This window comes from Nerophis ophidion, linkage group LG17, assembly GCF_033978795.1.
Source record: "Nerophis ophidion isolate RoL-2023_Sa linkage group LG17, RoL_Noph_v1.0, whole genome shotgun sequence".
In the NCBI taxonomy this organism is placed as follows: domain Eukaryota; kingdom Metazoa; phylum Chordata; class Actinopteri; order Syngnathiformes; family Syngnathidae; genus Nerophis; species Nerophis ophidion.
The window spans coordinates 24,916,143-24,942,628 of record NC_084627.1 but is presented as its reverse complement, the minus strand read 5'-3'; the positions used below and the strand labels follow the sequence as shown (position 1 = coordinate 24,942,628).

At 39.7% G+C, this 26,486-nt stretch overlaps 1 protein-coding gene across 3 annotated transcripts in view; it reads left to right on the top strand.

Annotated features, from left to right (window-relative positions):
- kcnt1a (potassium sodium-activated channel subfamily T member 1a) overlaps positions 1-26,486 on the top strand; it is a 72,819-nt gene that overhangs the window by 29,234 nt on the left and 17,099 nt on the right. For all 3 annotated transcript variants that reach the window (XM_061876674.1, XM_061876673.1, XM_061876675.1), the window contains 14 exons: positions 1,500-1,579; positions 1,702-1,849; positions 2,152-2,199; positions 4,240-4,288; positions 7,795-7,854; positions 7,925-7,999; positions 8,064-8,147; positions 8,517-8,611; positions 12,256-12,436; positions 12,506-12,670; positions 15,962-16,098; positions 24,051-24,114; positions 24,205-24,313; positions 24,565-24,673. In XM_061876674.1, coding sequence (XP_061732658.1) covers positions 1,500-1,579; positions 1,702-1,849; positions 2,152-2,199; positions 4,240-4,288; positions 7,795-7,854; positions 7,925-7,999; positions 8,064-8,147; positions 8,517-8,611; positions 12,256-12,436; positions 12,506-12,670; positions 15,962-16,098; positions 24,051-24,114; positions 24,205-24,313; positions 24,565-24,673 — 1,404 coding nt within the window. The remainder of the gene's footprint in view (positions 1-1,499; positions 1,580-1,701; positions 1,850-2,151; positions 2,200-4,239; positions 4,289-7,794; positions 7,855-7,924; positions 8,000-8,063; positions 8,148-8,516; positions 8,612-12,255; positions 12,437-12,505; positions 12,671-15,961; positions 16,099-24,050; positions 24,115-24,204; positions 24,314-24,564; positions 24,674-26,486) is intronic.

Sequence of the window (26,486 nt, the reverse complement as noted above, 5' to 3'; positions counted from 1 at the left end):
TTTTGTGGAGTATACTCTCTGTATTTCCTGCCCATTGATGTTGATATGACAGTGCTCAGTATTTGTCCGGTTTTTATTAGAACGAAATAGAATAAAGTTTGTTTTATTTACATTGAGTGAGAGCTTATTGCATTTGAACTTGGAATCCACTTTCACAACCTCTGAAGTGATAGTTTCTTGTAGATCGTGTAGGCTCCTGTGTGAGGTAAACAAATTTGTATCATCAGCAAAAATTATTTTATGAAAAGTTTCGGAGGAGTTTACGAAATCATTTATGTATAGGATAAAAATGAGAGGCCCCAAGATGGATCTCTGGGGAACCCCATAATTTATGGTCATACAGGGTGAGTTGTGATCATTGACGAATACACATTGTTCCCTTCCGTAAAGGTAAGAACGGAACCAATCGAGAGGTACCCCTCTGACACCATAGTGATATAGCTTGTACAATAAAATCTCAAAGTCTATTGTGTCAAAGGCCTTGGATAGATCCAAAAAAATGCCAATACCGCATTTTCCTTCTTCAATACAGTCATTGACCTTTTCCAAGAGGTCAAGTATAGCCATCTTCTATATATATATATATATATATATATATATATATATATATATATATATATATATATATATATATATATATATATATATATATATATATATATAGTTATTCTTTAAAAATTAGTCTGTGCCATCAGTTTCACTGAGAGTCATCGAACTCGATGGAGACATCTGTCATAGCAGGACACACATTTTAGTTTGGACTCAAAACAAAATAATGGTCTCTATTTTACCAAACTCGGATATGGACAAAGACAAACTGCAACTTGGCTTGGGACGGCGTGGCAGAGGTTCAATCTCCACCTTCTATCAGCCAGGTCACGTCCGTTGTGTCCTTGGGCAAGACACTTCACCCTTGCTCCTGATGGGTCCTGGTTAACGCCTTGCATGGCAGCTCCCACCATCAGTCTGTGAATGCGTGTGTGGATATGGAAATAGTGTCAAAGCGCTTTGAGTTCCTTAAAAAGGTAGAAAAGCGCTACACAAGTACAACCCATTTACCATTTGGCCACAAACTTTGATGGTCAGTCTGAAGATTCACTACAAAAATGTGTATCTAACTCTGCTCCACTCAGTCAGATCTTGATCATGTTTTGGTGTGCATGATGAAAATGACACCTTGAAGCCATGCATAGGTCAATCAATTCGTCAAAGAGCCTCGCCGTGGCAACAGGAAATTGCACTTCTGTTATGGTGTGAGGGCTCGTTCAAAGCTGCTCGCTGTGTAATTGAATGTCAGCAGAAGGGTAACTGTTCCAAGTGTATCGTGGCACACAATGCTCATGATTGTCTCATGCAGAAAAATGAACAGATGTCTGACCTATCCTCGGATAATTACTTAACTTCAGTCAGAATTGATTGTAAAAGCATTATCATAAGTACACAATTCGAAGCTTGTGCTAAACATAATATGTGTGTTGTGTTTGTGCTCCCTCTGCCAGGGTGCAAGTGGAATTTTACGTGAATGAAAACACCTTCAAGGAGCGTCTGAAGTTGTTCTTCATCAAAAATCAACGATCAAGTATGCCATCTACAAAGTTCAAGTATACTCAGATGCAGAATTCCATATTGTATGACAGAGTCTACTTTACGGACATTAAAAACCACTTGGATATGTAACAAGATTTCCTCCTTTGCCGTCAGGCCTCAGAATCCGCGTGTTCAACTTCTCCCTGAAGCTGCTCACCTGTCTGCTCTACATCATCCGAGTGGTGACGGACAACCCAGTACAGAGCGCAAACGCTACCCACAGCCCGAGCCAAACGAATGCTATCGGTGGGAACACCAAGTGGTTCGTACATTTGTCTAACATCTGATGTTGACATAAGTACAATGGGAATAGATAAGATAAGAGAAGATAAGATAAGATAAGATAAGATTTGCTAATATGCCAGTGCTATATGAATATGCCGGTCCTATATGAAGGACTGTCACCTTGTAGCATAGCAACAAGATGCATGGGTTAATGAGATGAGAGGCGGTTGGCCTGACTTTGCAAGTGTGACTAATACATGTTTGCTTGCTTCTGGCACTCCAAAATCGTAAGTAACCATAAGATCATAAATGAAAGGTTATGTTTGTATTCGTACACAGCATGGACTGTCCCTGGAATGGATCAGTGCAGGATCGGGACATTTCCTGGTAAGCAGTAGATGGTAATAAATAGAAATATTGCTGTCTTTCCACAGATAACAATGCTCAGATTTGATTGACACTATTAAAAATATAGACGATGATTGCTTTAAAGTGTGGTATCGGAAATTATCGGTTTCAAAAAGTAAAACTTATGACATTTTAAAACGCAGCTGTACGGAGTGGTACACGGACGTAAGGAGAAGTACAGAGCGCCAATAAACCTTAAAGTCACTGCCTAAGCGTGCCGGCCCAATCACATAATATTTACGGCTTTTCACACACACACAAGTGAATGCAAGGCATACTTGGTCAACAGCAATACAGGTCACACTGAGGGTGGTCGTATAAACAACTTTAACACTGTTACAAATATGTGCCACACTGTGAACCCACACCAAACAAGAATGACAAACATATTTCGGGAGAGCATCCGCACCGTAACACAACATAAACACAACAGAACAAATACCCAGAGTCCCTTGCAGCACTAACAATTCCGGGACGCTACAATATACACCCCCCTCCCCACACCTCAACCCCGTCCACCTCAACCTCCTTAGGCTCTCTCAGGGAAAGCATGTCCCAAATTCCAAGCTGCTGTTTTGAGGCATATTAAAAAAATCACTTTGTGACTTCAATAATAAATATGGCAGTGCCATGTTGGCATTTTTTTTTTCCAGAACTTGAGTTGATTTGTTTTGGAAAACCTTGTTACATTGTTTAATGCATCCAGCGGGGCATCACAACAAAATTAGGCTTAATAATGTGTTAATTCCACGACTGTATATATCGGTACCGGTTGATATCGGTACCGATAATTAAGAGTTGGACAATATCGGAATATCAAATATCGGCAAAAAAGCCATTATGGGACATCTCTAATTAGAAAGGTTTTATTTTTAATATAATTACACCGTGTTGTATGTTTATAATTTTGCCTGATGAGAACAAATTATTAGGAACAGCTATAGTCTAGACCAAGGGTCCCCAAACTACAAATCCGGCCCGCCAGTGTCCAATATCTGGCCTGCAGGAAGTCTCAAGTTGAAAAAATATATACATATATTTTTATCCATCCATCCATTTTCTACCGCTTATTCCCTTTTGGGGTTGCGGGGGGCGCTGGCGCCTATCTCAGCTACAACTGGGCGGAAGGCGGGGTACACCCTGGACAAGTCGCTACCTCATCGCAGGGCCAACACATATAGACGGACAACATTCACACTCACATTCAAACACTAGGGTCAATTTAGTGTTGCCAATCAACCTATCCCCAGGTGCATGTCTTTGGAGGTGGGAGGAAGCCGGAGTAGCCGGAAGGAACCCACGCATTCATGGGGCGAACATGCAAACTCCACACAGAAAGATCCTGAGCCTGGATTTGAACCCAGGACTGCAGGAACTTCGTATTGTGAGGCAGACGCACTTACTCCTCTTCCACCGTGATGCCCTATATTTTTATTATTAATATTATTTTAAATCTGTCCTTTCTAATCCATTTTCTACCGCCCGTTACTTTCTGTGATTTGTTCAGGGAAATCATATCGTCTTAAAATGCATTTTACCATCCATAATGTGACATCATCAGCAGGAAGTTCGCGCTCTTCCAGTCAATTAGTGCTCAAGGAATATATATATATATATATATATATATATTTATTTATATATATATATATATATATACAGTATATATAGAATCAGAATCAGCTTTATTGTCATTATGCAGGGTAACGAGATTGAGAATATAAATACATATACAGCGTTTGGGGACCCCTGGTCTAGACCATTGCGTGGTATATGACAGTATCATGTTTACATTGTGTGTGTTAACAGCTCATAATCGAAAAATAACTTCTAAAATCTTCTCCAGCAATAAAATTTTCAATTTTTAGTGAACATTTAGCCAAAGAGTGAAAGAAGCAGAAAACATTGTAACATGTCTTCCTGTAGTCATAATTGCATGAATGCTGTGTAAACATAGTTCCAGTCATTGTCATGATGTACAAATTAAATGATATCTAATAATTGCTACACTCTTTCTGTAAGGGAGTTGATCTTTTGGGTGGACAGAAAAGTTCCTGTATGGGCAATTCAAGTAAGTATAACTACTTTAATTGAATATACAAACCCTGTTTCCATATGAGTTGGGAAATTGTGTTGGATGTAAATATAAACAGAATACAATGATTTGCAAATCATATTCAACACATATTCAGTTGAATATGCTACAAAGACAACATATTTGATGTTCAAACTGATAAACATTTTTTTTTTTGCAAATAATCATTAACTTTAGAATTTGATGCCAGCAACACGTGACAAAGAAGTTAGGAAAGGTGGCAATAAATACTGATAAAGTTGAGGAATGCTCATCAAACACTTATATGGAACATCCCACAGGTGTGCAGGCTAATTGGGAACAGTTGGGTGCCATGATTGGGTATAAAAGCAGCTTCCATGAAATGCTAAGTAATTCACAAACAAGGATGGGGTGAGGGTCACCACTTTGTAAGCAAATTGTCGAACAGTTTTAGAACAACATTTCTCAACGAGCTATTGCAAGGAATTTAGGGATTTTACCATCCACGGTCTGTAAAAGCATCAAAAGGTTCAGAGAATCTGGAGAAATCACTGCATGTAAGCGATGATATTACGGACCTTTGATCCCTCAGGTGGTACTGCATTAAAAACCAACATCAGTGTGTAAAGGATATCACCACATGGGCTCAGGAACACTTCATAAAACCACTGTCAGCAATTACAGTTTGTCGATACATCTGTAAGTGCAAGTTAAAACTCGACTATGCAAAGCCAAACCCATTTATCAACAATATTCTGAAAAGCCGCCGGCTTGGCTGGGCCCGAGCTCATCTAAGATGAACTGATGCAAAGTGGAAAGATGTTCTGTGGTTTGACGAGTCCACATTTCAAATTATATTTGGAAACAGAGGATGTGGTGTCCTCCAGACCAAAGAGGAAAATAACCATTCGGATTGTTATAGGCGCAAAGTTCAAAATCCAGCATCTGTGATGATATGGGGGTGTATTAGTGCCCAAGGCATGGGTAACTTACACATCTGTGAAGGCACTATTAATGCTGAAAGGTTCATACAGGTTTTGGAACAACATATGTTGCCATCTAAGCAACGTTATAATGGACGCCCCTGCTTATTTCAGCAAGACAAGTGTTACAACAGCGTGGCTTCTTAAAAAAAAAGTGCAGGGACTTTCCTGGCCCGCCTGCAGTGCAGACCTGTCTCCCATCGAAAATGTGTGGCTCATTGTGAAGCGTAAAATTCAACAGCGGTGTTTTAGCAAGTTGGACATTTATTCCGTATTTTGTTTATAGTCATATCAAATAAAGATGTGTCAAATAGACAAATGCAACTAAATTGTAACACTGTATTTTACAAAATACCAAAAAAGGACATTTTTCATGCCAGAACTCCCAGGCGCACCCCACTTCTGACTACCAGGCACAAGAAAAAAAGGACTCCAGTATGCCAAAAATCATCTGGACAAACCCCAAAGGTTTTGGGAAACTGTTCTATGGAGTGATGAGACAAAAAAGGAACTATTTGGGCCTATGAATCAATGTTATGTCTGGAGGAGAAAAAATGAAGGTTACAAAGAGAAGAACACCTTGCCTACTGTTAGGCATGGTGGGGTGTCAATCCTGCTCTGGGGCTGTTTCTCTGCCTCAGGTACCGGGAATCTCCAGCGCGTTCAAGGCATTATGAATTCTATTTCCTACCAGGATATATTAGCTGCAAATGTCATGAAGTCAGTGACTAAGCTGAGGCTTGGGAGACGTTGGACCTTCGAACAGGACAACGATCCCAAGCATACCTCCAAATCAACATCAGAGTGGTTGCAGAAGAAGGGGTGGAAGACTCTGGAGTGGCCTTCACAGTCGCCAGACCTAAATCCTATAGAAAACCTGTGGTGGGACTTGAAGAAGGCAGTTGCAGCACGCAAGCCCAAGAATATGAATGAACTGGAGGCCTTTGCCCAAGAGGAATGGGCTAAAATACCTGTAGATGGTTGCAAGAAGCTTGTGTCCGGTTATGTATCACGTTTGAAGGATGTCATTACTGCCAAAGGGTGTTCTACTAAGTACTAAAGATGCATGTAACTAGGGGGTTGAACAATTTTGTCAATGAGATATTAAGAAAAATGTCCTTTTTTGGTATTTTGTAAAATACAGTGTTACAATTTAAGTTGCATTTGTGTATTTGACACATCTTTATTTGATATGACTATAAACAAAATACAGAATAAATGTCCAACTCGCTAAAACACGAAAGTTGTTTGGGAGTTGAATCATTTTGATCACAACTGTACATCCAACACAATTTCCCAACTCATATGGAAACGGGGTTTGTACCTTTCAGCATTAATGGTGCCTTCACAAATGTGTAAGTTACCCATGCCTTGGGCACTAAAGCACCCCCATACTATCACAGATGCTGGCATTTGAACTTTGCGTCGATAACAGTCTGGATGGTTCGCTTCCCCTTTGGTCCAGGTGACACGATGTCGAATATTTAAAAAAAACAATTTGAAGTGTGGACTCGTCAGACCACAAAACACTTTTCCACTTTGCATCAGTCCATCTTAGATGATCTCGGGCCCAGAGAAGCCGGCGGCATTTCTGGATGTTGTTGATAAATGGATTTCTCTTTGCATAGTAGTGCTTTAACTTGTACTTACAGATGTAGCGACAAACTATTTAGGGACTGGTTTTCTTAAGTGTTCCTCAGCCCATGTGGTGATATCCTTTAGAGATTGATGTCGGTTTTTGATACAGTGCCGCCTGAAAGATCGAAGGTCACGGTCATTCAATATTGATTTCCGGCCAAGCAGCTTACGTGGAGTGATTTCTCCAGATTCTCTGAACCTTTCGATGATATTATGGACCGTAGATGTTGAAATCCCTAAATTTCTTGCAATTGCACTTTGAGAAACGTTGTTCTAAAACTGTTCGACAATTTGCTTACAAAGTGGTGACCCTCACCCCATCCTTTCTTGTGAATAACTGAGCATTTTTTGGGAAGCTATTTTTATACCCAATCATGGCACCCACCTGTTCCCAATTAGCCTGCACACCTATGAGATGTTCCAAATAAGTGTTTGATGAGATTTTCTCAACTTTATCAGTATTTATTGACACCTTTCCGAACGTCTTTGTCACGTGTTGCTGGCATCAAATTCTAAAGTTAATGATTATTTGCAAAAAAAAATGTTTATCAGTTTGAACATCAAATATGTCGTCTTTGTAGCATATTCAACTGAATATGGGTTGAAAACGATTTGCAAAGCTTTGTATTCCGTTTATATCTAACAAAATTTCCCAACTCATATGGAAACAGGCTTTGTACAATGTCTAGATAAATCATGTATTAACCGTCAAAGTAATTTTTTAATATTTTAAAACTCTATGATGTCACACAACTGCAAAATTCATGACATTTAATGGGACTTTGGGATTTTAATTTGGCATTTTGCACGAGCCCGGTTCGAAGTCAAAATATTTTCCCAAACTTCCAATTCTTACTTCATCTGTTTAGATGTGATTATAAATTATTGTTGTCATAACAGGTTACAGTGGCCATCATCAGCTTCCTGGAAACAATGCTGCTGATGTATCTGAGCTACAAGGTGAGACCTTATTGGAGTATCGGTGAGGAAATTGACCCCTGTGCAGCTTTGAATGGGTTTTATTCTCCAGGGTAACATTTGGGAGCAGATATTCCAAGTTTCCTTTCTTCTGGAGATGATCAACACCGTTCCTTTCATCATCACGGTAAATGATGATTCAAGAGAGGATGACCTATGTGTTTTAAGAAATGAATAATTGTCATTATCAGATCTTCTGGCCCTCCATAAGGAACATTTTCATCCCCGTCTTCCTCAACTGCTGGCTTGCTAAATGCGCTCTGGAAAACATGATTGTGAGTCATGATCATTAACTTGATGGCTTGCATTAACGAGTTGGTGTCATTTGCATATTAACGACCTGCATTGTCAGTGGTTTTAATTTCAACTAATTCACTAATCAGGAATTCTCATTTGAGCAACTAGTGCACATCTCAGAGGACTCCTCCTGGGGTTTTTGCTAATTCCATCATGATGCGTATCTTTTGTAGCTCAGCTGTACTGCACTAGCAGGGAACATCCATTATCATCGCCTATTTTCACTAAGCCTCAAACCCAATGATGGGAGATACTTCAGACACCTAAGTACAATACCCATCGGAAGTTTCTTACAGGAATATTTGTTTTGGTTTAGTTTGTTTTCTTTAAATGTATTTTGTTTGCAGAATGATGTCCACAGAGCAATCCAGAGAACCAACTCGGCCATGTTCAACCAGGTGCTCATCCTCATCTGCACTCTGCTTTGCTTGGTCTTCACTGGGTAAGTCTACTCCACACATTAAAAAAATTCACTTGAAGTCACCCAATCTGTTAGTCTGTCTATGTGACGTTAATATTGGTAAAAAGAATGACTGATAACAGTTATCTCACACAACATTTAAATGGGATCCAATTAAAAGTGTGACCTAAGCACAAATATATTTTTTACATACGGGGCAACAAAAGGATATTCTAAATCCACAATATCCGGTAACACCGTAAAGCACGCTGTACTCTTGGATAAGCTCAGAGCAATCGGATTTGATAAAACTTAATCGAGCTGGATGCAATCTTACTTGGAGGGGAGGAAACAGGTGGTAGAGGTGAACGGCGCCCTGTCCCCCCTCAGTAAGCTATGGAGTCCCCCTAGGCAGTATACTAGGACCTTTACTGTTCCTTGATATACGTAAATTACATGTCATCAGCATGCGACTGTGAAATGTTCCTGTTTGCGGATGACTCGGCCCTGCTTGTATCCGGCAAGGACAAGTCATAGGTGGAAAAAATCCTCAGTGCTGAACTCTGTAGAATTCGCACCTGACTCGCTGACAATAAGCTATCCATACACTTAGGATGAATTCCGTTTTACCTATTTGGGTCCCAAATAAACCTTGAGAAAGTCAGTGACTTCACGATTATAGTGGGTGACATTGTTATTACCAGGAAAGATGAGATCACATACCTAGGTTCCATTCTAGAGGCTAATCTTTCCTGTGATAAAATGGCAACCAAGGTAATCAAAAAGGTCAACCAACGAACGAGATTTCTCTACAGAATCTCCTCTCTGGTCAACAAAAGCACCATTAAGATTCTAGCGGGAACTGTCATTCAACCCTTTTTTTACTACGCATGCACCTCCTGGTTCTCCAGCACCCTCAAATCTAGACTCCAAACATCTCAGAATAAGCTTGTCAGGTTACTTCTAGACCACCACCCCAGATCACACCTCACTCCAACCCACTTTTCCAAAGTGGGCTGGCTCAGGGTGGAGGACAGAGTAAAACAACTTGCACTGAGCCTAGTCTATAAAATCCGCTACACCTCTCTGATACCGAAGTACATGTCAAACGACTTCCATAACGTAAATGACCGCAATAACCACAACACCAGGGGGAACTCCACAAACCACGTCAAACCCAGATTCCGATCTAACAAAGGTCTCATTCTCCTTCTATGCCACATCAATGTGGAATGCACTCCCAACAGGTGTAAAAGAAAGTGCATCTCTATCCTCCTTCAAAAGCGCACTTAAAGAACACCTCCAGGCAGCTTCAACCCTAGCCTAACCTCCTCCCCCCACCACATCCCACCTCTCCGGATTGTAAATAATCAAATGTATATCCTTTTTCTTAGGCTTTCTGAGCTCACTATGTTCACCGCTCGCTGTACAAATCCTACTAAGTAAGACCTACACTGTTTCAATGTCCATTTCTCTGACGATCAAATTGATGACGGAAGTGCTGATATCAATCAAACCTAACCCCCCCACATCCCACCCCCCGGATTGTAAATAATTAAATGTATATATTCTGATGATTAACTTGTGTGATGACTGTATTATGCTGATAGTATATATTTGTACCAGGAATTGATTAACGTGGACCCCGACTTAAACAAGTTGAAAAACTTATTGGGGTGTTACCATTTAGTGGTCAATTGTACGGTATATGTACTGTACTGTGCAATCTACAAATACAAGTCTCAATCAATCAATCAATCAATCAATCAATCAATCCACCATCAGTGTGTGAATGAATGTGATGTATAATGTAAAGTGTTTTGGATATCATTCCAGTTATAGTAAAACACTAGATAAATACAGAACATTTAGACCAGGGGAGTCCAAACTTTTTCCAACAAGGGCCGCAAAACGAAAAGTCAAAAGTATGCCTGGGCTATGTCGATATTTTTCTTTTTTTCTTTTGTAAGCAACAATGCATGTTCGCCGCGGCATATTTCCTTCGCCAGGAACATTTATGGACAGTCTCTAAACACAAGTACATTTTATAATAACGCCAGAAGAAAATTATACATTTGTTGATAACTGGTTTGAATTTTTAAAAAAGTCATTAAAAGTCTAAAAATACTTAAAAAATCTCAACAAACTATATTGTACAAAAAGCAGCAACAATGGAAAAATTGGCAAAACGATTAAAGCATTTTTTTAATACCAATTAATAATAACAGATTAGTTTTGAATGTAGGTATGCACGTTTCTAGCCTTTTTAAAGAAAATCATATCATCATAGAAAATCATGCAAACTGCTTGATTAATTCATGGTGACCACGCCCATAACCACGCCCACACCGCCAAAAATATCTTGGCAGTTTAGGGGAAACCCTGCGAATGATGGGCAAAATTCCGTGAAAGTGTGTTAAACTCCAAAGTCAAAATTTGTAGTTTGGATTTGCAATATATATATTTTGACACACCTTGTATATTAATTACGACTGTATTGAAATCAATCATAAACATCAGATTTACAGATGCCATGTCTGCTGTGCAGGTGGTAGGTGTTGTGGTAAAGACATCTACCATCACAGTCCTGGCGATGTCAATTAAAAACCCTTTGCGGCACCGTCCATTTGTTTTTCATTCCCTGACGGCTTTTATTTCAGGTGTGGCATTTCTTTATATACAGTGGGGCAAAAAAGTATTTTGTCAGCCACCGATTGTGCAAGTTCTCCCACTTAAAATGATGACAGTGGTCTGTAATTTTCATCAAAGGTACACTTCAACTGTGAGAGACAGAATGTGAAAAAAAAAATCCAGGAATTCACATTTTAGGAATTTTAAAGACTTTATTTGTAAATGATGGTGGAAAATAAGTATTTGGTTAACCATTCAAAGCTCTCACGGATGGAAGGAGTTTTTGGTTCAAAATCTCACGATACATGGCCCCATTCATTCTTTCCTTAACACGGATCAATCGTCCTGTCCCCTTAGCAGAAAAACAGCCCCAAAGCGTAATGTTTCCACCCCCATGCTTCACAGTAGTTATGGTGTTCTTGGGATGCAACTCAGTATTCTTCTTCCTCCAAACACGACGAGTTCAGTTTATACTAAAAAGTTCTATTTTGGTTTAATCTGACCACATGACATTCTCCCAATCTTCTGCTGTATCATCCATGTATCCATTTTGGTATAAACTCAACTTGTCGTGTTTGGAGGAAGAAGAATACTGAGTTGCATCCCAAGAACACCATACCTAATGTGAAGCATGGGGGTGGAAACATCATGCTTTGGGGCTGTTTTTCTGCTCAGGGGACAGGACGATTGATCCATGTTAAGGAAAGAATGAATGGGGCCATGTATCGTGAGATTTTGAGCCAAAACCTCCTTCCATCAGTGAGAGCTTTGAATGGTTGACCAAATACTTATTTTCCACCATAATTTACAAATAAATTCTTAAAAATTCTTACAATGTGAATTCCTGGATTTTTTTTCACATTCTGTCTCTCACAGTTGAAGTGTACCTATGATAAAAATTACAGACCTCTGTCATCATTTTAAGTGAGAGAACTTGCACAATCGCTGGCTGACTAAATACTTTTTTGCCCCACTGTAAGCGGACCTCACAATTAAATGTGGTTATCTGCAGCTGTCTAAGCAGAGGCTGACTCACTATTGTCTGTTCTAAACAGCACATGTGGAATCCAGCACCTAGAGCGAGCAGGGAAAAACCTCTCCCTGTTCAACTCCTTCTACTTCTGCATCGTCACCTTCTCCACGGTAGGTTTTGGCGACGTCACACCCCGGATTTGGCCGTCGCAGCTTTTGGTGGTCATCATGATCTGCGTGGCCCTGGTGGTGTTGCCACTGCAAGTAAGTAGATGTTGGTGTTCCAAACCACATGTGGGTTTTCTAGTCTCACAATGCTTGTTGGTGGGTCAGTTTGAGGAGCTGATGTACCTGTGGATGGAGAGCCAGAAGTCCGGGGGGAATTACAGCCGCCACCGGGCGCAGACGGAAAAACACGTAGTGCTGTGTGTTAGTGCGCTCAAAATCGACCTGCTTATGGACTTCCTCAATGAGTTCTACGCCCACCCCAGACTGCAGGTACCAGTCGCCACCCCCGCCTTTAGGTTATTCTTGTCCTGTCAATAAACACAAAGGGTGAGAAGAGAATAGTTATGAGTATATGTTTCATATGCATACATTTCTTATTCTTCAGTCTTTTCATTAGCATACAACCAGAAGACAACCCTCTCGCTCCCACATGCTGTGTAAATCAAGCTTTAGCATTTCACATTAAGTGCATATTTTCATCCAAAAAATGTGTTTATAGTCATTAAAAAAAATACAAGAATTACCAAAATACGCAAAGACAAGTATTATGGAACAGTCAAAGTTTAACACGACACATTCTGTGATGCTGGTTTTATTGTGATTACTTATGGAGTATATTGTGAATAAATTGAGAACAGGAAGTGGACAAACGTTTTAGCAACTGTTATGTAAAAGAAAAGGGGTAGGATTAAATGAGCTCTGCTTCGTCCCACTCCTTTTCGAACATGTTGAAAAGAGGAACTGATAATTGTGATGTATCATGTTGTATGCTTGCATGTTCCAAATAAACTCAAACTCCCAAATTGGCCTAATTTAGTGCCATTGGAAATAATATAAGGTGTATAAATACTATGGGTTTGCATGCACTAAATAAACATGTGCAAACTTAACAGCACACGCAAAGCTGATCGACGAAACATGTGCAAAGTGGATTCTGTCTGTTAAGTGACCAAAATAAGGAGTGCAATGCCTCTGTCTGCATTATGTTTGCACAATATACAGTATGCTATAGGATTATTAAAACGCAAATGCATATATAATATACAGCACACGCAATGCGATTTATCAACACTCATCACTGTTTTGGGGGCTCTATCAAAAGTTTTATTTAGCACGTCTGAAAAGTATCTGCAAACCGACAGTTAAGCACAAGGCCATGAGAAAGGATCGACGCTCGCTCTGCAAAGACAGACGATGGACAGTAAACCTTCCGCTCCATGTGTATATATATATATATATATATATATATATATTCTGCGAAAACTGAAATCTACCGTATTTTTCGGATTATAAATCGCTCCGGAGTATACGTCGCACCGTCCGAAAATGCATAATAAAGAAGGAAAAAAACATAAATACGTCGCACTGGAGTATAAGTCGCATTTTTGGGGGAAATTTGTCTAATAAAATCCAACACCAAGAATAGACATTTGAAAGGCAATTTAAAATAAATAAAGAATAGTGAACAACAGGCTGAATAAGTGTACGTTATATGAGGCATAAATAACCAACTGAGAAGGTGCCTGGTATGTTAACCTAACATATTATGGTAAGAGTCATTCAAATAACTATAACATATAGAACATGCTATTCGTTTCCCAAACAATCTGTCACTCCTAATCGATAAATCCCATGAAATCTTCTTCCTCTATGTCGCTTCTAAACAACTCTGCCAACTCCAAAGGTATGGGCCGCTTCCTCTTGTCGTTTTCTGCTGCATATTTCACTACGTCCAGCTTGTAATCTACAGTACATGATTTTCTTTTGGGTGCCATTTTTGTTCAGCCCTTCTCAGTTTTCATAAGTTACCGCCAACGTTGAAATGATCTATATGCGACGGCAGTAGCATATAGCATATAGCAGTTAGCATTCCATGACCCACAATGCACTTCTGCCATGACCCTCCCCCGCCGAATTCTTATTGGTTGACGTGTGTGTGACGATTGCTGACATTTTCTTCGTCTCTTCCACGAATGAGATGAATAATATTAATTGATATTTTACGGTAACATGTTAATAATTTCACACATAAGTCGCTCCGGAGTATACAGTATGTCGCTATGAAAAAAACTGCGACTTATAGTCCGAAAAATACGGTGAGTAAGATGAAATATCTCAAATAAGGGTGATATTTCTTTATTTTCTGTCTGATAAGATAATTCTTCTCACTAAGCAGATTTTTTGTTAGTGTTTTGCTTGTTTTAAGGGTTTCGGTCCTAAATGATCTCAGTAAGATATTACAGCTTGTTGCTGAGATTTGATGACCTATATTGAGTAAAACATGCTTGAAACTAGAATATCAAGTGTTGCAAAGCTGTGCCATCTGCACTCACAAGTATAAAATTACCTTTTTAAAGTAATAATTTCTTATTTCAAGCATGAAAAAAAAATCATGAATCCGACACAATTGTCTCATATTTAAAAAAATGACAGCCAAATGGACTTTGCTGTTTTATTCTCAATGAAACAATAGAAAATACGTACTCATATAGTAGTACACTTGTTATTAGTGAGAATATACGTATTTGAAGGTATTTTTGGTTTCATTGAGGTTAGCTAATTTTACTTTTTCTGGAAAGTCTTGACAAGCCAAATGTTTTTGTTCTATTGGCAGATAATTTTGCTTAGTTCGAATAAAATATCCCTAATTTTTGTACTTTTTTTTTCTTGTTTTTGAAGACTGAGTTTTTTGCAGTATATAATTACAAATATTAGATATACTGTATGGTCTATTCAGCAATATATATTTTTTTTACTTTATTGCTGCATGCTGGTTGACTTAAGGGCTGAATAAAAAAATGCAATTGATGCATTTTAGTGTCTGTTGGCGTTTTATTTCAAATGTTTGTTTTTTTAATTTTGAAAAAATATAATCTCTTACATTTAAAAAAATAAAAATAAACGTTTCATTATGCATTGTCTTGCGTTTCAGTCATTCCAGACACACACATTTGCAACAGTGTTGTGAGCCACAGCTTCGTGCAGAGAACTAAAAATGTTTTTGTTGTCTGGATTGTAATTCAGAAAATGTGTTACAAATTATAGATGTGTGTTGTTGGTTCAACAAATCACACACAGGTAGGAGCATATCAACATGTGCAGTAAACGATGGAATCTCCCACTGTGAAACATGCAAAAACTTCACTTAAAATAATGCGATCTGCTTAATAGCATGTGGATTGTTAGTAAACATATGTAACACGCCTGCAAATAGTTCACACACTATTGTAAAGATTGTGCACCCTGTTTAGCAAGTGTGATTTGGATCCTAGGCCCTGACCGTACAATAATACTAGAACAAAGTAAAAGTACTCACCATTTGAAGGTGCCTAATGGGAAGGAAACAGGATAGTGTAATTTAGTGAAGTTTTGTAAATATTGTTGGAATTGTGTGTCTAAAAAAAACACAACTTGACCTTAGTGCTTGTTTCATTGATGTTTACTGTTTAAGTAAGGTGTCAGTCAAATTTATTTGAATATGTAATGAAATTAATTGTTCCTTTTCCTAAGTCACAATGAGTTCTATCTCTGACTCCATGGTTATCACCACACATTCTGTAGGATTACTACGTGGTGATACTGTGTCCAAGTGAAATGGACCTGCAGGTGAGGAGAGTCCTTCAGATCCCTTTGTGGTCCCAAAGAGTCATCTATCTGCAGGGATCTGTTCTCAAAGACCAGGACCTGCTGAGAGCCAAGTGAGTGGATGCTTTAAACCAGGGTTCTTCTCAGGGGCCACATTGGGTTAAATATTTAGAATTAAAATAACGTCCCGCGATGTTTGAAGGGGGTGTCATACATGCACAAAATGAAGTTAACCACCCCATCCATCCACTTGCTACACCGCAGGTGGGGTACATTCGGGACTGGTCAACCGTCAGCCGTGGAATAGTATACCTTTTAAGTCCAGGTTACATGAGTCACGCTATATCATGTTTTTAACTGTCATATAAGTGTAAAAAAAACAAAAAAACATTAACTACTATATTTGTGTGATAGACGAACATGCAGAGATCCAAATAATGTAGTACTTCAATCGGTACTAACCGGTAATTAACTCAAAACACTTGTTTCTCAAGTCAATGTCATCCATTGAAATAATAATAATGATAATAATTTATTTGATTTATATAGTGCTTTTAAAAGGCGATTAAAGACGCTTACACAATAATCAAAATAAAACATGATCATAATCATAAAAGCCATACAGTATATTAATACAACAACCTGTTAACATAAAATGGGCAAAATGAAAAATAACTGTGTTATGAGATTGTCTATCCAGTTCTAAAAGCAGTTTTGAAAAGGTGGGTTTTTAGTCTTTTGAACATTGTGGGATTATGACTTGAATGTTCCAGAGGTCCCCCCAGGTTCTGTGCTGGGGTCTATGAGGAGGGACAGCAGGTGATTGTTGGTGGAACGCAGGTTTCTAAGAAGAATGTGAGGGGTGAGGAACTCAGACAACTAGAATGGGGCCATGTTGTGGAGGGCTTTAGGGGTCAGGAGAAGGATTTCGAACTGGATGCGCTGTGGGAAGGGTAGCCAGTGAAGTTCCTGTAGGACAAGGGTGATGTGGTCATAGCGATGGGGACGAGTGAGGGGGCGTGCAGCAGAGTTGTGGATGAGTTGAAGTTTATGGAGGACTTTGAAAGATGACCCACAAAGTATGCTGTTGCAGAAATCCAGTCTGGAGGTGATGAATGCATGAATGAGTGATAGGGAAGTACGGGAGGGGTCAGAGATGAGCAATATGAGGTGACCATAGAACTTTCCTCCGGAAGGTCTTATCTTTGTCCATGTGTTGTCAAATGAAACAAAAATTTAGCTGTTTGGTCACAATACCCAGCAACATGTTTGGAGGAGAAAAGGTGATGCCTTTGATCCCAGGAACACCATACCTACCGTCAAGCATGGTGGTGGTAGTATTATGCTTTGGACCTGTTTTGCTGTCAAGGAAACTGATGCTTTACAGAGAGTAAATGGGACAATGAAAAAGGAGGATTACCCCCAAATTCTTCAGGACAACCTTAAATCATCAGCGCGGAGGTTGGGTCCTGGGCGCAGTTGGATGTTTCAACAGGACAATGACCCCAAAGACACGTCAAAAGTGGTAAAAACTTAAAAAAAACTTAGCTGAACTGCACCAATTTTGTCAAGAAGAGTCGTCAAACATTCAAGCAGAAGCTTGTGGATGGCTACCAAAAGCGCCTTATTGCAGTGAAACTTGCCAAGGGACATGTAAGCAAATATTAACATTGCTGTATGTATACATTTGACCCGGCACATTTGCTCACATTTTCAGTAGAGCAATAATAAATTCATAAAAGAACCAAACGTCTTAAATGTTTTTTTGTGACCAACAAGTATGTGCTCCAATTACTCTATCACAAAAAAATAAGAGTTGTAGAAATTATTGGAAACTCAAGACAGCCATAACATTATGTTCTTCACAAGTGTATGTAAACTTTTGACCATGACTGTATATAAAAACTTAATGGACGTGTTCGGATGTTTTTTAAGGGCTTTATCGGCAGAATAGAGCAACTCCCACAGGCTCCATTGTAAGCGGATTTTAATCGCATTTATTTACTATTCTGAACGCATTTAAATTTGAAAACAAAAAAACACTTGCCGTCATGTCTTTCATAATGAATGATAATTATATGCAAAATTCCCCAAGAAGTACAGTTCCCATTTACGTAGGGACACCAGTGTACTTGGGTGATATCCTCTAAACCTTAAAGTTTTTGAACTGGACATTTTTAAAATTGTACGACTTTCCGGGGTTCCACTGTAGTCAGACCAAGGTAAATGGAATGCGTAATAGCAACTAAACCAAATGAAAATAGTAAACGTTGTATCACTGTATATGACTGGAGACAAACACCAGTTTACAAAATATAGACCTGTTTACGTACTTTCAAAATGTTCTACAAAATGTAATTGTTATTTTAACAACAGATTGGATAAAATAATGATTAAAATTGGAACACTCACGGAGAACCAGTACAAATACCGAGCCATTATTTCAATACCAATTCATCGAAATAACAGAGAAATAATGCAATAGATGGTAAACTTTGTGCAGCTGCAGTGTTAATGGATCCAACAAAAACATTTGACACAATTAATCATAACATGTTTATTAACAAATTATTACGGTTGGACTCAAACTGGATAAGTAGTTACTAAAAGGGGTCATGTTAAGATTTTTTTATATATATTTGAAACACTTTCCTGTGGTCTACATAACATGTAATAGTAGTTTTTTGGTCCAAATTTGGCATCTATTATGTTTTACAGACTGTTTTCAAGCTACTTTCTGACCGTCTCCTCCTCTGACCTATTTACAGAACACCATTTCGACACCACATCTCCTCCCCGACATCATTGTTGTAGTTTTTAGCACATTTATAGTGACCCTAATCAGATATTCAAGTTAGAACTTTACGCTACTTTGTATCAGAAATGGCAACAGCAGGGGATGCATGTACATATATGAGCCAGTCTGCCCTACAGCAAGAGGATAGCAAAAAAGAAAGAGATTATTGATTACAACGCGGACTACAATGGTGGACCCGCGCAAAGCCCTTTAGGGAAATTTATACCATATATGGATTATCCGCTGACGTCGCACTTGGGAAAAACGTCACAATTGGTGAAAATTCCAAACAGCTTGCTTGAAGGAAGTTAAGGAAGGCAAGATTGTTTTATAAATATTTCTGCAATTCCTACACAGTTTGACTTCAAATTTTCAAGACTTATGCAGATCCTAAATACATCCTACATAGCAGTTACCAATGGGTAAGAGAAGTTGGTCATGCATATTAGGTCCACTTTAACCAACACAAATTAATATGTGAAGCTAGAAGAATTTGTCAACATCGCTAAAAATATCTTGCAGCGTACACCAGGGATCAATTCCTTTGACCAAAAATGTTCAATCTCTATGCAAAAAACATTTCTCTTCATAAGAAAGGATATGGATATAAGAAAATAAAAAAGACATTATACATTCAAAGAGAGACAGTTGGGAGCATAATTCGCACGTTTAAAGCTAAAGGCACAGTGGAAACACTACCTGGGCGTGGTAGAAAGAGGATGCTGTGTGCAACTGCTGTCCGGTATTTGAAGCGTGCAGTGGTGAAAAACCCCCGGGTAAAAGCTGAGGAACTACAACAGGACATTGCAGAGGGGGGAACGCAGGTTTCGTCCCAGACAATAAGGCGCGCACTACAAGATGAAGGCCTCCATGCCAGAACTCCCCGGCGCACCCCACTTTTGGCTACCAGGCACAAGAAGAATAGACTCCAGTATGCCAAAAATAATCTGGACAAACCCCAAAGGTTTTGGGAAACTGTTCTATGGAGTGATGAGACAAAACTGGAACTCTTTGGGCCTATGAATCAACGTTATGTCTGGAGGAGAAAAAAATGAAGCTTACAAAGAGAAGAACACCTTTCCTACTGTTAAGCATGGTGGGGGGGTCAATCATGCTCTGGGGCTGTTTCTCTGCCTCAGGTACCGGGAATCTCCAGCGCGTTCAAGGCATTATGAATTCTATTTCCTTCCATGATATATTAGCTGCAAATGTCATGAAGTCAGTGACGAAGCTGAAGCTTGGGAGACGTTGAAGCTTCCAACAGGACAACGATCCCAAGCATACCTCCAAATCAACATCAGAGTGGTTGCAGAAGAAGGGGTGGAAGACTCTGGAGTGGCCTTCACAGTCGCCAGACTTAAATCCTATAGAAAACCTGTGGTGGGACTTGAAGAAGGCAGTTGCAGCACGCAAGCCCAAGAATATGAATGAACTGAAGGCCTTTGTCCAAGAGGAATGGGCTAAAATACCTGTAGATGGTTGCAAGAAGCTTATGTATCACGTTTGAAGGATGTAATTACTGCCAAAGGGTGTTCTACTAAGTACTATGATGCATGTAACTAGGGGGTTGAATCATTTTGTCAATGAGATATTAATAAAAAAATCCTTTTTTGCTATTTTGTAAAATACAGTGTTACAATTTAAGTTGCATTTGTCTATTTGACACATCTTTATTTGATATGACTATAAACAAAATACGGAATAAAGGTCCAACTTGCTAAAACACCAAAATGGAGGTTGAATAATGTTGATCACAACTGTAAATGATAACGGAAAACATTTTACAAACTAAAGATATAGTTTGACAAAAACAGACTATCTTTCATTCTCTATAAAACTAAATTAATGCTATTCGTTAACAGTAGAAGAGAAAGTCAAACACAAATACAAATAAACAAATTAGATATTGACAGAGAAAACGACATGTATGGGTGTGATAATAGTCAAAAAAATATACTGTCACAGAACAAGAAGTGAAATAAATTGTTAGTTATTAATACTAAATGGAAAAGGTGTAAATTAAATAAGCTTTGCTTCTTCCTAGGGCTGGGCGACATATCGCAGGGTTTTTCTCTGTGCGATACAGAAAATGACTAAATCGTGATATTCAAGTATACAGTATGTTCTCACACAGTTGCTTTTAGCTGCAGGCATCCCACTACAGAGGTTTCCCACTCTTTCTTGTCTCTCCTTCCTACAGAGACTTAAACAAGCGCACCTTGTTACATACGTCACGTGTGCAACGTCACACACCCTCCCCGAGTAGAAAGGTAGCTACATCGGTAACATTAGCTGTGATGCTAACGGTGCTTTGTGAGTGGTAATACAAGAGAAAGAAGGTGCCAATCCGCTAATAAATGAAGGAAGAATTAATTCCCAAGAAAGACAGGAGGGAATATGTTGAACAATTATGCGGCAAAAGCGATGCTACAAAAAGTAGCAGCACTGCGATTTGAATGCCTATTATGCAGCTCATTTTTTTTGCCCGTTATTGAAATAGCGTACAGACAAGACAGTTTTCGAGCAAATGCATATAGGAGTCCGGGTACATGCTGGCGTGTCCTGCGAATGACAGCATTTTCAGTCCTCCCACGCACCTTTCTGGTTGGAACCTGCCCTCTCACGGCACTGTTAATGACATGCAGAAACAGTCACTGCATGCTGCTCAGTGAGCTGCGAACATTCAAGGTTTCCTATTTGAAGACAGTGCAGACAACACCGAATCGACAGATGACCAGTTAAATGTCATCGCAGGTGTGACAGGCTGACTCATTGCTGGTCGGCACTTTTTAAAAAAAAACACTTTCATAACCATGATGTATCTTATATTTAAAACTGTCTCCATAGCTTGTGAAATTAATGTGTATAAATCAACTTGTCAGGTTCTTTTTTTGATTGTGTTGCTGACACAGCAACCCTTGGTTTGCCATTTGAACCCCCAAGTGTGCGTGGTTGGCACACGACAATTAGTGATTTGAGAATACATTAGTGAGAATCCTATTAGTGATTCGAGTCCGATACTCGATTTACTTGAGTCACCCGTCAGAGCGCATGTGCGTGTTCCCCCACACTCTAACCCATGGGTCTCAAACTCACTTTACCTGGGGGCCACTGGACGCAGAGTCTGGGTGAGGCTGGGCCCCAAGAAAAGATTTCTTCAAAAAAATGTTGCATACTCCTCCGCATGTCGAGTTGTATAATGACGTTTCAAATTGTATTCTTTGTGCACCGCAACTTTCTCTGTGCAAATAAGACACGTCGGGCGGGGTGCCCCTGTGCTCAACAAAGAAATATTGCATCTCCCACTTTTCCTGGAATTGTGTTTGCATATCACCAACCCAGGTTTTGAAAAAGACATGTTTGGGGTTGTGGAATATATTTGTATTCAGCCGACGCACGGAGAATAACGTTATTTCCGCTATGTGTCGTTCCGCTTTTCGTCCCTACAGCAACACGGCGGTCGGTAGATAATAGCCAGGAAAGTACTCGGGATTGCGAGCTCAAAAAAGGGACGGTTCCTGGAGTGTTATCCGGCGTCATGTAGAAATATTTGTAATGTTCATCGTGTGAAGCAATGCAAATAAATAACGGTTTGAATTGGTCCCGATTATCGGGGACTGTTATTACTGACGGACAGGTGTTGCGGTGTGTCTGCAGCCAGGCACGTAAGAAAACCCTCGTCTCCATGGCAACGTTTCTGTCGCTTTGACTCATTTGCCGCTTTTCCACTAATGCAGGGGTAGGCAACCCAGAACATCGAAAGAGCCATATTGGACCCAAATAACACAACGCTGTCCAGCCCCATTCATATAAAACTTGCGGGCCGCACTAACATTAAATTTTCATATTAAGGTGGGTGCCGCAAAATAACGTCTCGCAGGCGTTTGTGTCTTTGCGTCTGTGACCCCTGCTCCATCCCCTCTGAATTAGTTCCATATTCAATCATTTTATTTATAAAAATTTAGCTAACGGTACCAGGGGTGATTAGTGAAAGAGCTTATGGAGACAAGTACCCATGAGTCTCGATTCAGAATTTTTGAGTGACTCGTCTATGATTCACACATCTCTCAAGCCAATTTTCTCATTGGCTTATGAGGCACAGTGCTCCATTAAATCCGCCAAGCGACAAAACCAGGGAAGATAACATCAATAATTGTGTGGATCCGTTGCCAAGCTAAACATGAAGATAACATCACATATTTTCTTATTTAAAAAAATGTCACTGTTTCACATTCTCAGTGTATTCAATCGATAGCAACAGGCCAGTTTAGTTGGTCTTAGGAGACGTTTTGTCTCTGATCTCAGTAGGCTTCATCAATTCAAGGTCATAGACTTAGATTGGTCAGATCTAGTCGATCTGACTTGACTTGGATGAGAGGCCACATGTCTTTGAAGACAAACTGAACATTCGAGGTGTGATTATTTGAATGCCCTGACAATACAATGATTTAGATCAGTGGTTCTTAACCTTGTTGGAGGTACCGAACCCCACCAATTTCATATGCTCATTCAATGAACCCTTCTTTAGTGGGGGAAAAAAAAAATAAAAATCAAATCCAACGCAGTTATATTGTTTTTTTTTTACTGCTGCACAAAATGAACCATGCATGAACATCTACTTGTTCAAAGAACAAAACCAACACAATGCATGAACTCACAACAAATTACACACCCGCAAATCCGTGTGACTTCTGCTGTGGCTTTACCTTGGCAAGTGCCTCTTTTACGTCATTTTAAATGAAAAATTATAAAATGTGTTATTTATTCATTTTCACAGCAAAGTCTGTTCCTTGTCTTCGTTTTCCACCCAGACATACAATACTAGTACACAGCTCAAGAGAAACAATATTTGTTGTTATTGTCATTGTAAGTGGGCTAAAACACTTATATTGGAAAATAATCTCATGGAAGTGACAGCTGTCATTTGATTATAATAATAAAACATTTTTAATTTGTTCTTTAGTCAGGTTTGCTCACATGTCCTCAACTGAATACTCAAGGAGTTTTTACGTTTGCTCACGTATATGGAAAATTGGAGGTAACATTGTTTGAGGGTATCCATAATATGCCGATAGGGAGAAGTTTTTATTTACCCAATGAGTCGGGTGTGTCTTGACCTCCCCGGCGGAGGCTCCGCCGAACCCCTGAAGCCGACTCACCGAACCCCTAGGGTTCGGTCGAACCCAGGTTAAGAACCACTGATTTAGATGAATGAAAACATCCATAGACACCGTTTCATATATGTTGATGTCTTATTATTTGACGCAGGATGGACGATGCCGAGGCCTGTTTCATCCTAAGCAGCCGTAACGAGGTGGATCGCATGGCAGCGGTAGGATTGTTATGTCAACTCCAAATGGTTTCTGCAAGTTCTGTGTCATGTCAAAAAGACAATCAAAACACATAATCCTTCGTCCTACAGGACCACCAGACCATCCTGAGAGCCTGGGCCGTCAAGGACTTTGCTCCAAACTGTCCACTTTATGTCCAGATCCTCAAACCTGAAAACAAGTTCCATGTCAAATTCGCAGGTTGGATTAAATGGCAACTCAGATTTTGTGCTTTTTTTTTTTTTTTTACATTGACTGATATATTTTTTTCACAGCAGTATTCGCTGCCCTCTAGTGGCCCTGAATTCAGTGGACAAAAGTGGCTTTAATTGCTTTCTGAAAACTAAGCCTAGCTAATGACCTAATACTTGATGTATTTGTATTTTTTTCTGCTTTTGCTTAATGTTTTGCTTTTTTCATTTGGAAATCCAAATTCTCAATTTTGTTTTTAGACCATGTTGTATGCGAGGAGGAGTTCAAGTATGCCATGTTGGCTCTCAACTGTGTGTGTCCCGCCACCTCCACCTTGGTTACGCTCCTTGTGCACACCTCCAGTGGAAGGTCAGTCATTTTCTCCTATGGAGGCAATTTAACAATCTCCTATTCGGCAGAATGTATATATTTTAATTATATAGTTGAGGTTTCTGTGGTTTAACCGTTATACAGTGCTCAATACCGGGGTAGAGCGGAATATATGTTAGGTCAGTAAAAAACACAGAGGATATATCATCCCTACAAGCCTGTTTCACAGGTTTCCCTGCTCAATAAAATCCCCTGACGAGCAGGGAAACCTGTGAAACAACCATGTAGAAATGATATGACCTCTGTTTTTTCCTGACCTAACGTATATATTTTAAATTATGTTAGAAAATCTAACCACTCAATGAGAAAACAATATACCATTCAGACTTTCGGGCCACGCATGACGTCATGGACAAAAAACCCTTGTCTTTTATGGACATATCGCCTTTGATTGTTAGATTAGTAAGCACCATGTAGAGCAGTAGTTTGAAAACTGCAGTATGTGTACCACTAGTGGTATGCGGGTTTTATCTAGTGAATGGTAAATGGGTTGTACTTGTATAGCGCTTTTCTACCTTTTTTTTTTTAAGGAAAGACATGCACCTGGGGATAGGTTGATTGGCAACACTAAATTGGCCCTAGTGTGTGAATGTGTGTGTGAATGTTGTCTGTCTATCTGTGTTGGCCCTGCGATGAGGTGGCGACTTGTCCAGGGTGTACCCTGCCTTCCGCCCGATTGTAGCTGAGATAGGCGCCAGCGACCCCGCGACCCCGAAAGGGAATAAGCGGTAGAAAATGGATGGATGGATGGAAAGCACTTTGACACTATTTCCACATTAACCCATTCACACACACATTCACACACTGATGGAGGGAGCTGCCATGCAAGGCGCTAACCAGGACCCATCAGGAGCAAGGGTGAAGTGTTTTGCTCAAGGACACAACGGACGTCACTAGGATGGTAGAAGGTGGGGATTGAACCAGGAACCCTCAGGTTGCTGGCACAGCCACTCTCCCAACCGCGCCACGCCGTTGGTATGCCAAATATTCACTTGATTGAAGGCCTACTGAAACCCACTACTACCGACCACCCAGTCTGATAGTTTATATATCAATGATGAAATATTAACATTGCAACACATGCCAATACGGCCGGTTTAGTTTACTAAATTGCAATTTTAAATTTCCCGCTGAGTTTCCTGTTGAAAATGTCGAGGCATGATGACGCGTGCGCGTGACGTTATTGGTTGGAGGGGACATATTAGCCCAGCACCACTTACAGCTAAATGTCTTCTCTTTTCATCGCATAATTACACAGTATTTTGGACATCTGTGTTGCTGGATCGTTTGCAATTTGTTCAATTAATAATGGCAAAGTTAAAGTAGAAAGATGGAGGTGGGAAGCTTTTAGCCTTTGGCCACACAAACACAGCCGGTGTTTCCTTGTTTAAAATTCCCGGAGGTGAAGCTTTACTATGGATCAGAGCAGTCAAGCGAACATGGATCCCGACTACATGTCAACCGGCAGTTTTCGGTGAGAAAATCGTGGTAATAATTCGCCTCTTACCGGAGATCTGCGGAGCTTCTGTCCTGCTGCAGCTTCGTGACTTCCCTCAACACACCCGTCAACACACCCGTGGCCACGCCCCTCCGAATATCAGGTACTATTTAACTCACTAAAACACTAGCAACACAATGGGCAGATAAGGGATTTCCCAGAATTATCCTAGTAAATGTGTCTAAAAACATCTGAGTCGCTCTCACTGCAATCGCCTTTTTTTTTTTCTAGTTCTTCACTCTAAATTTCCTCATCCACGAATCTTTCATCCTCGCTCAAATTAATGGGGAAATT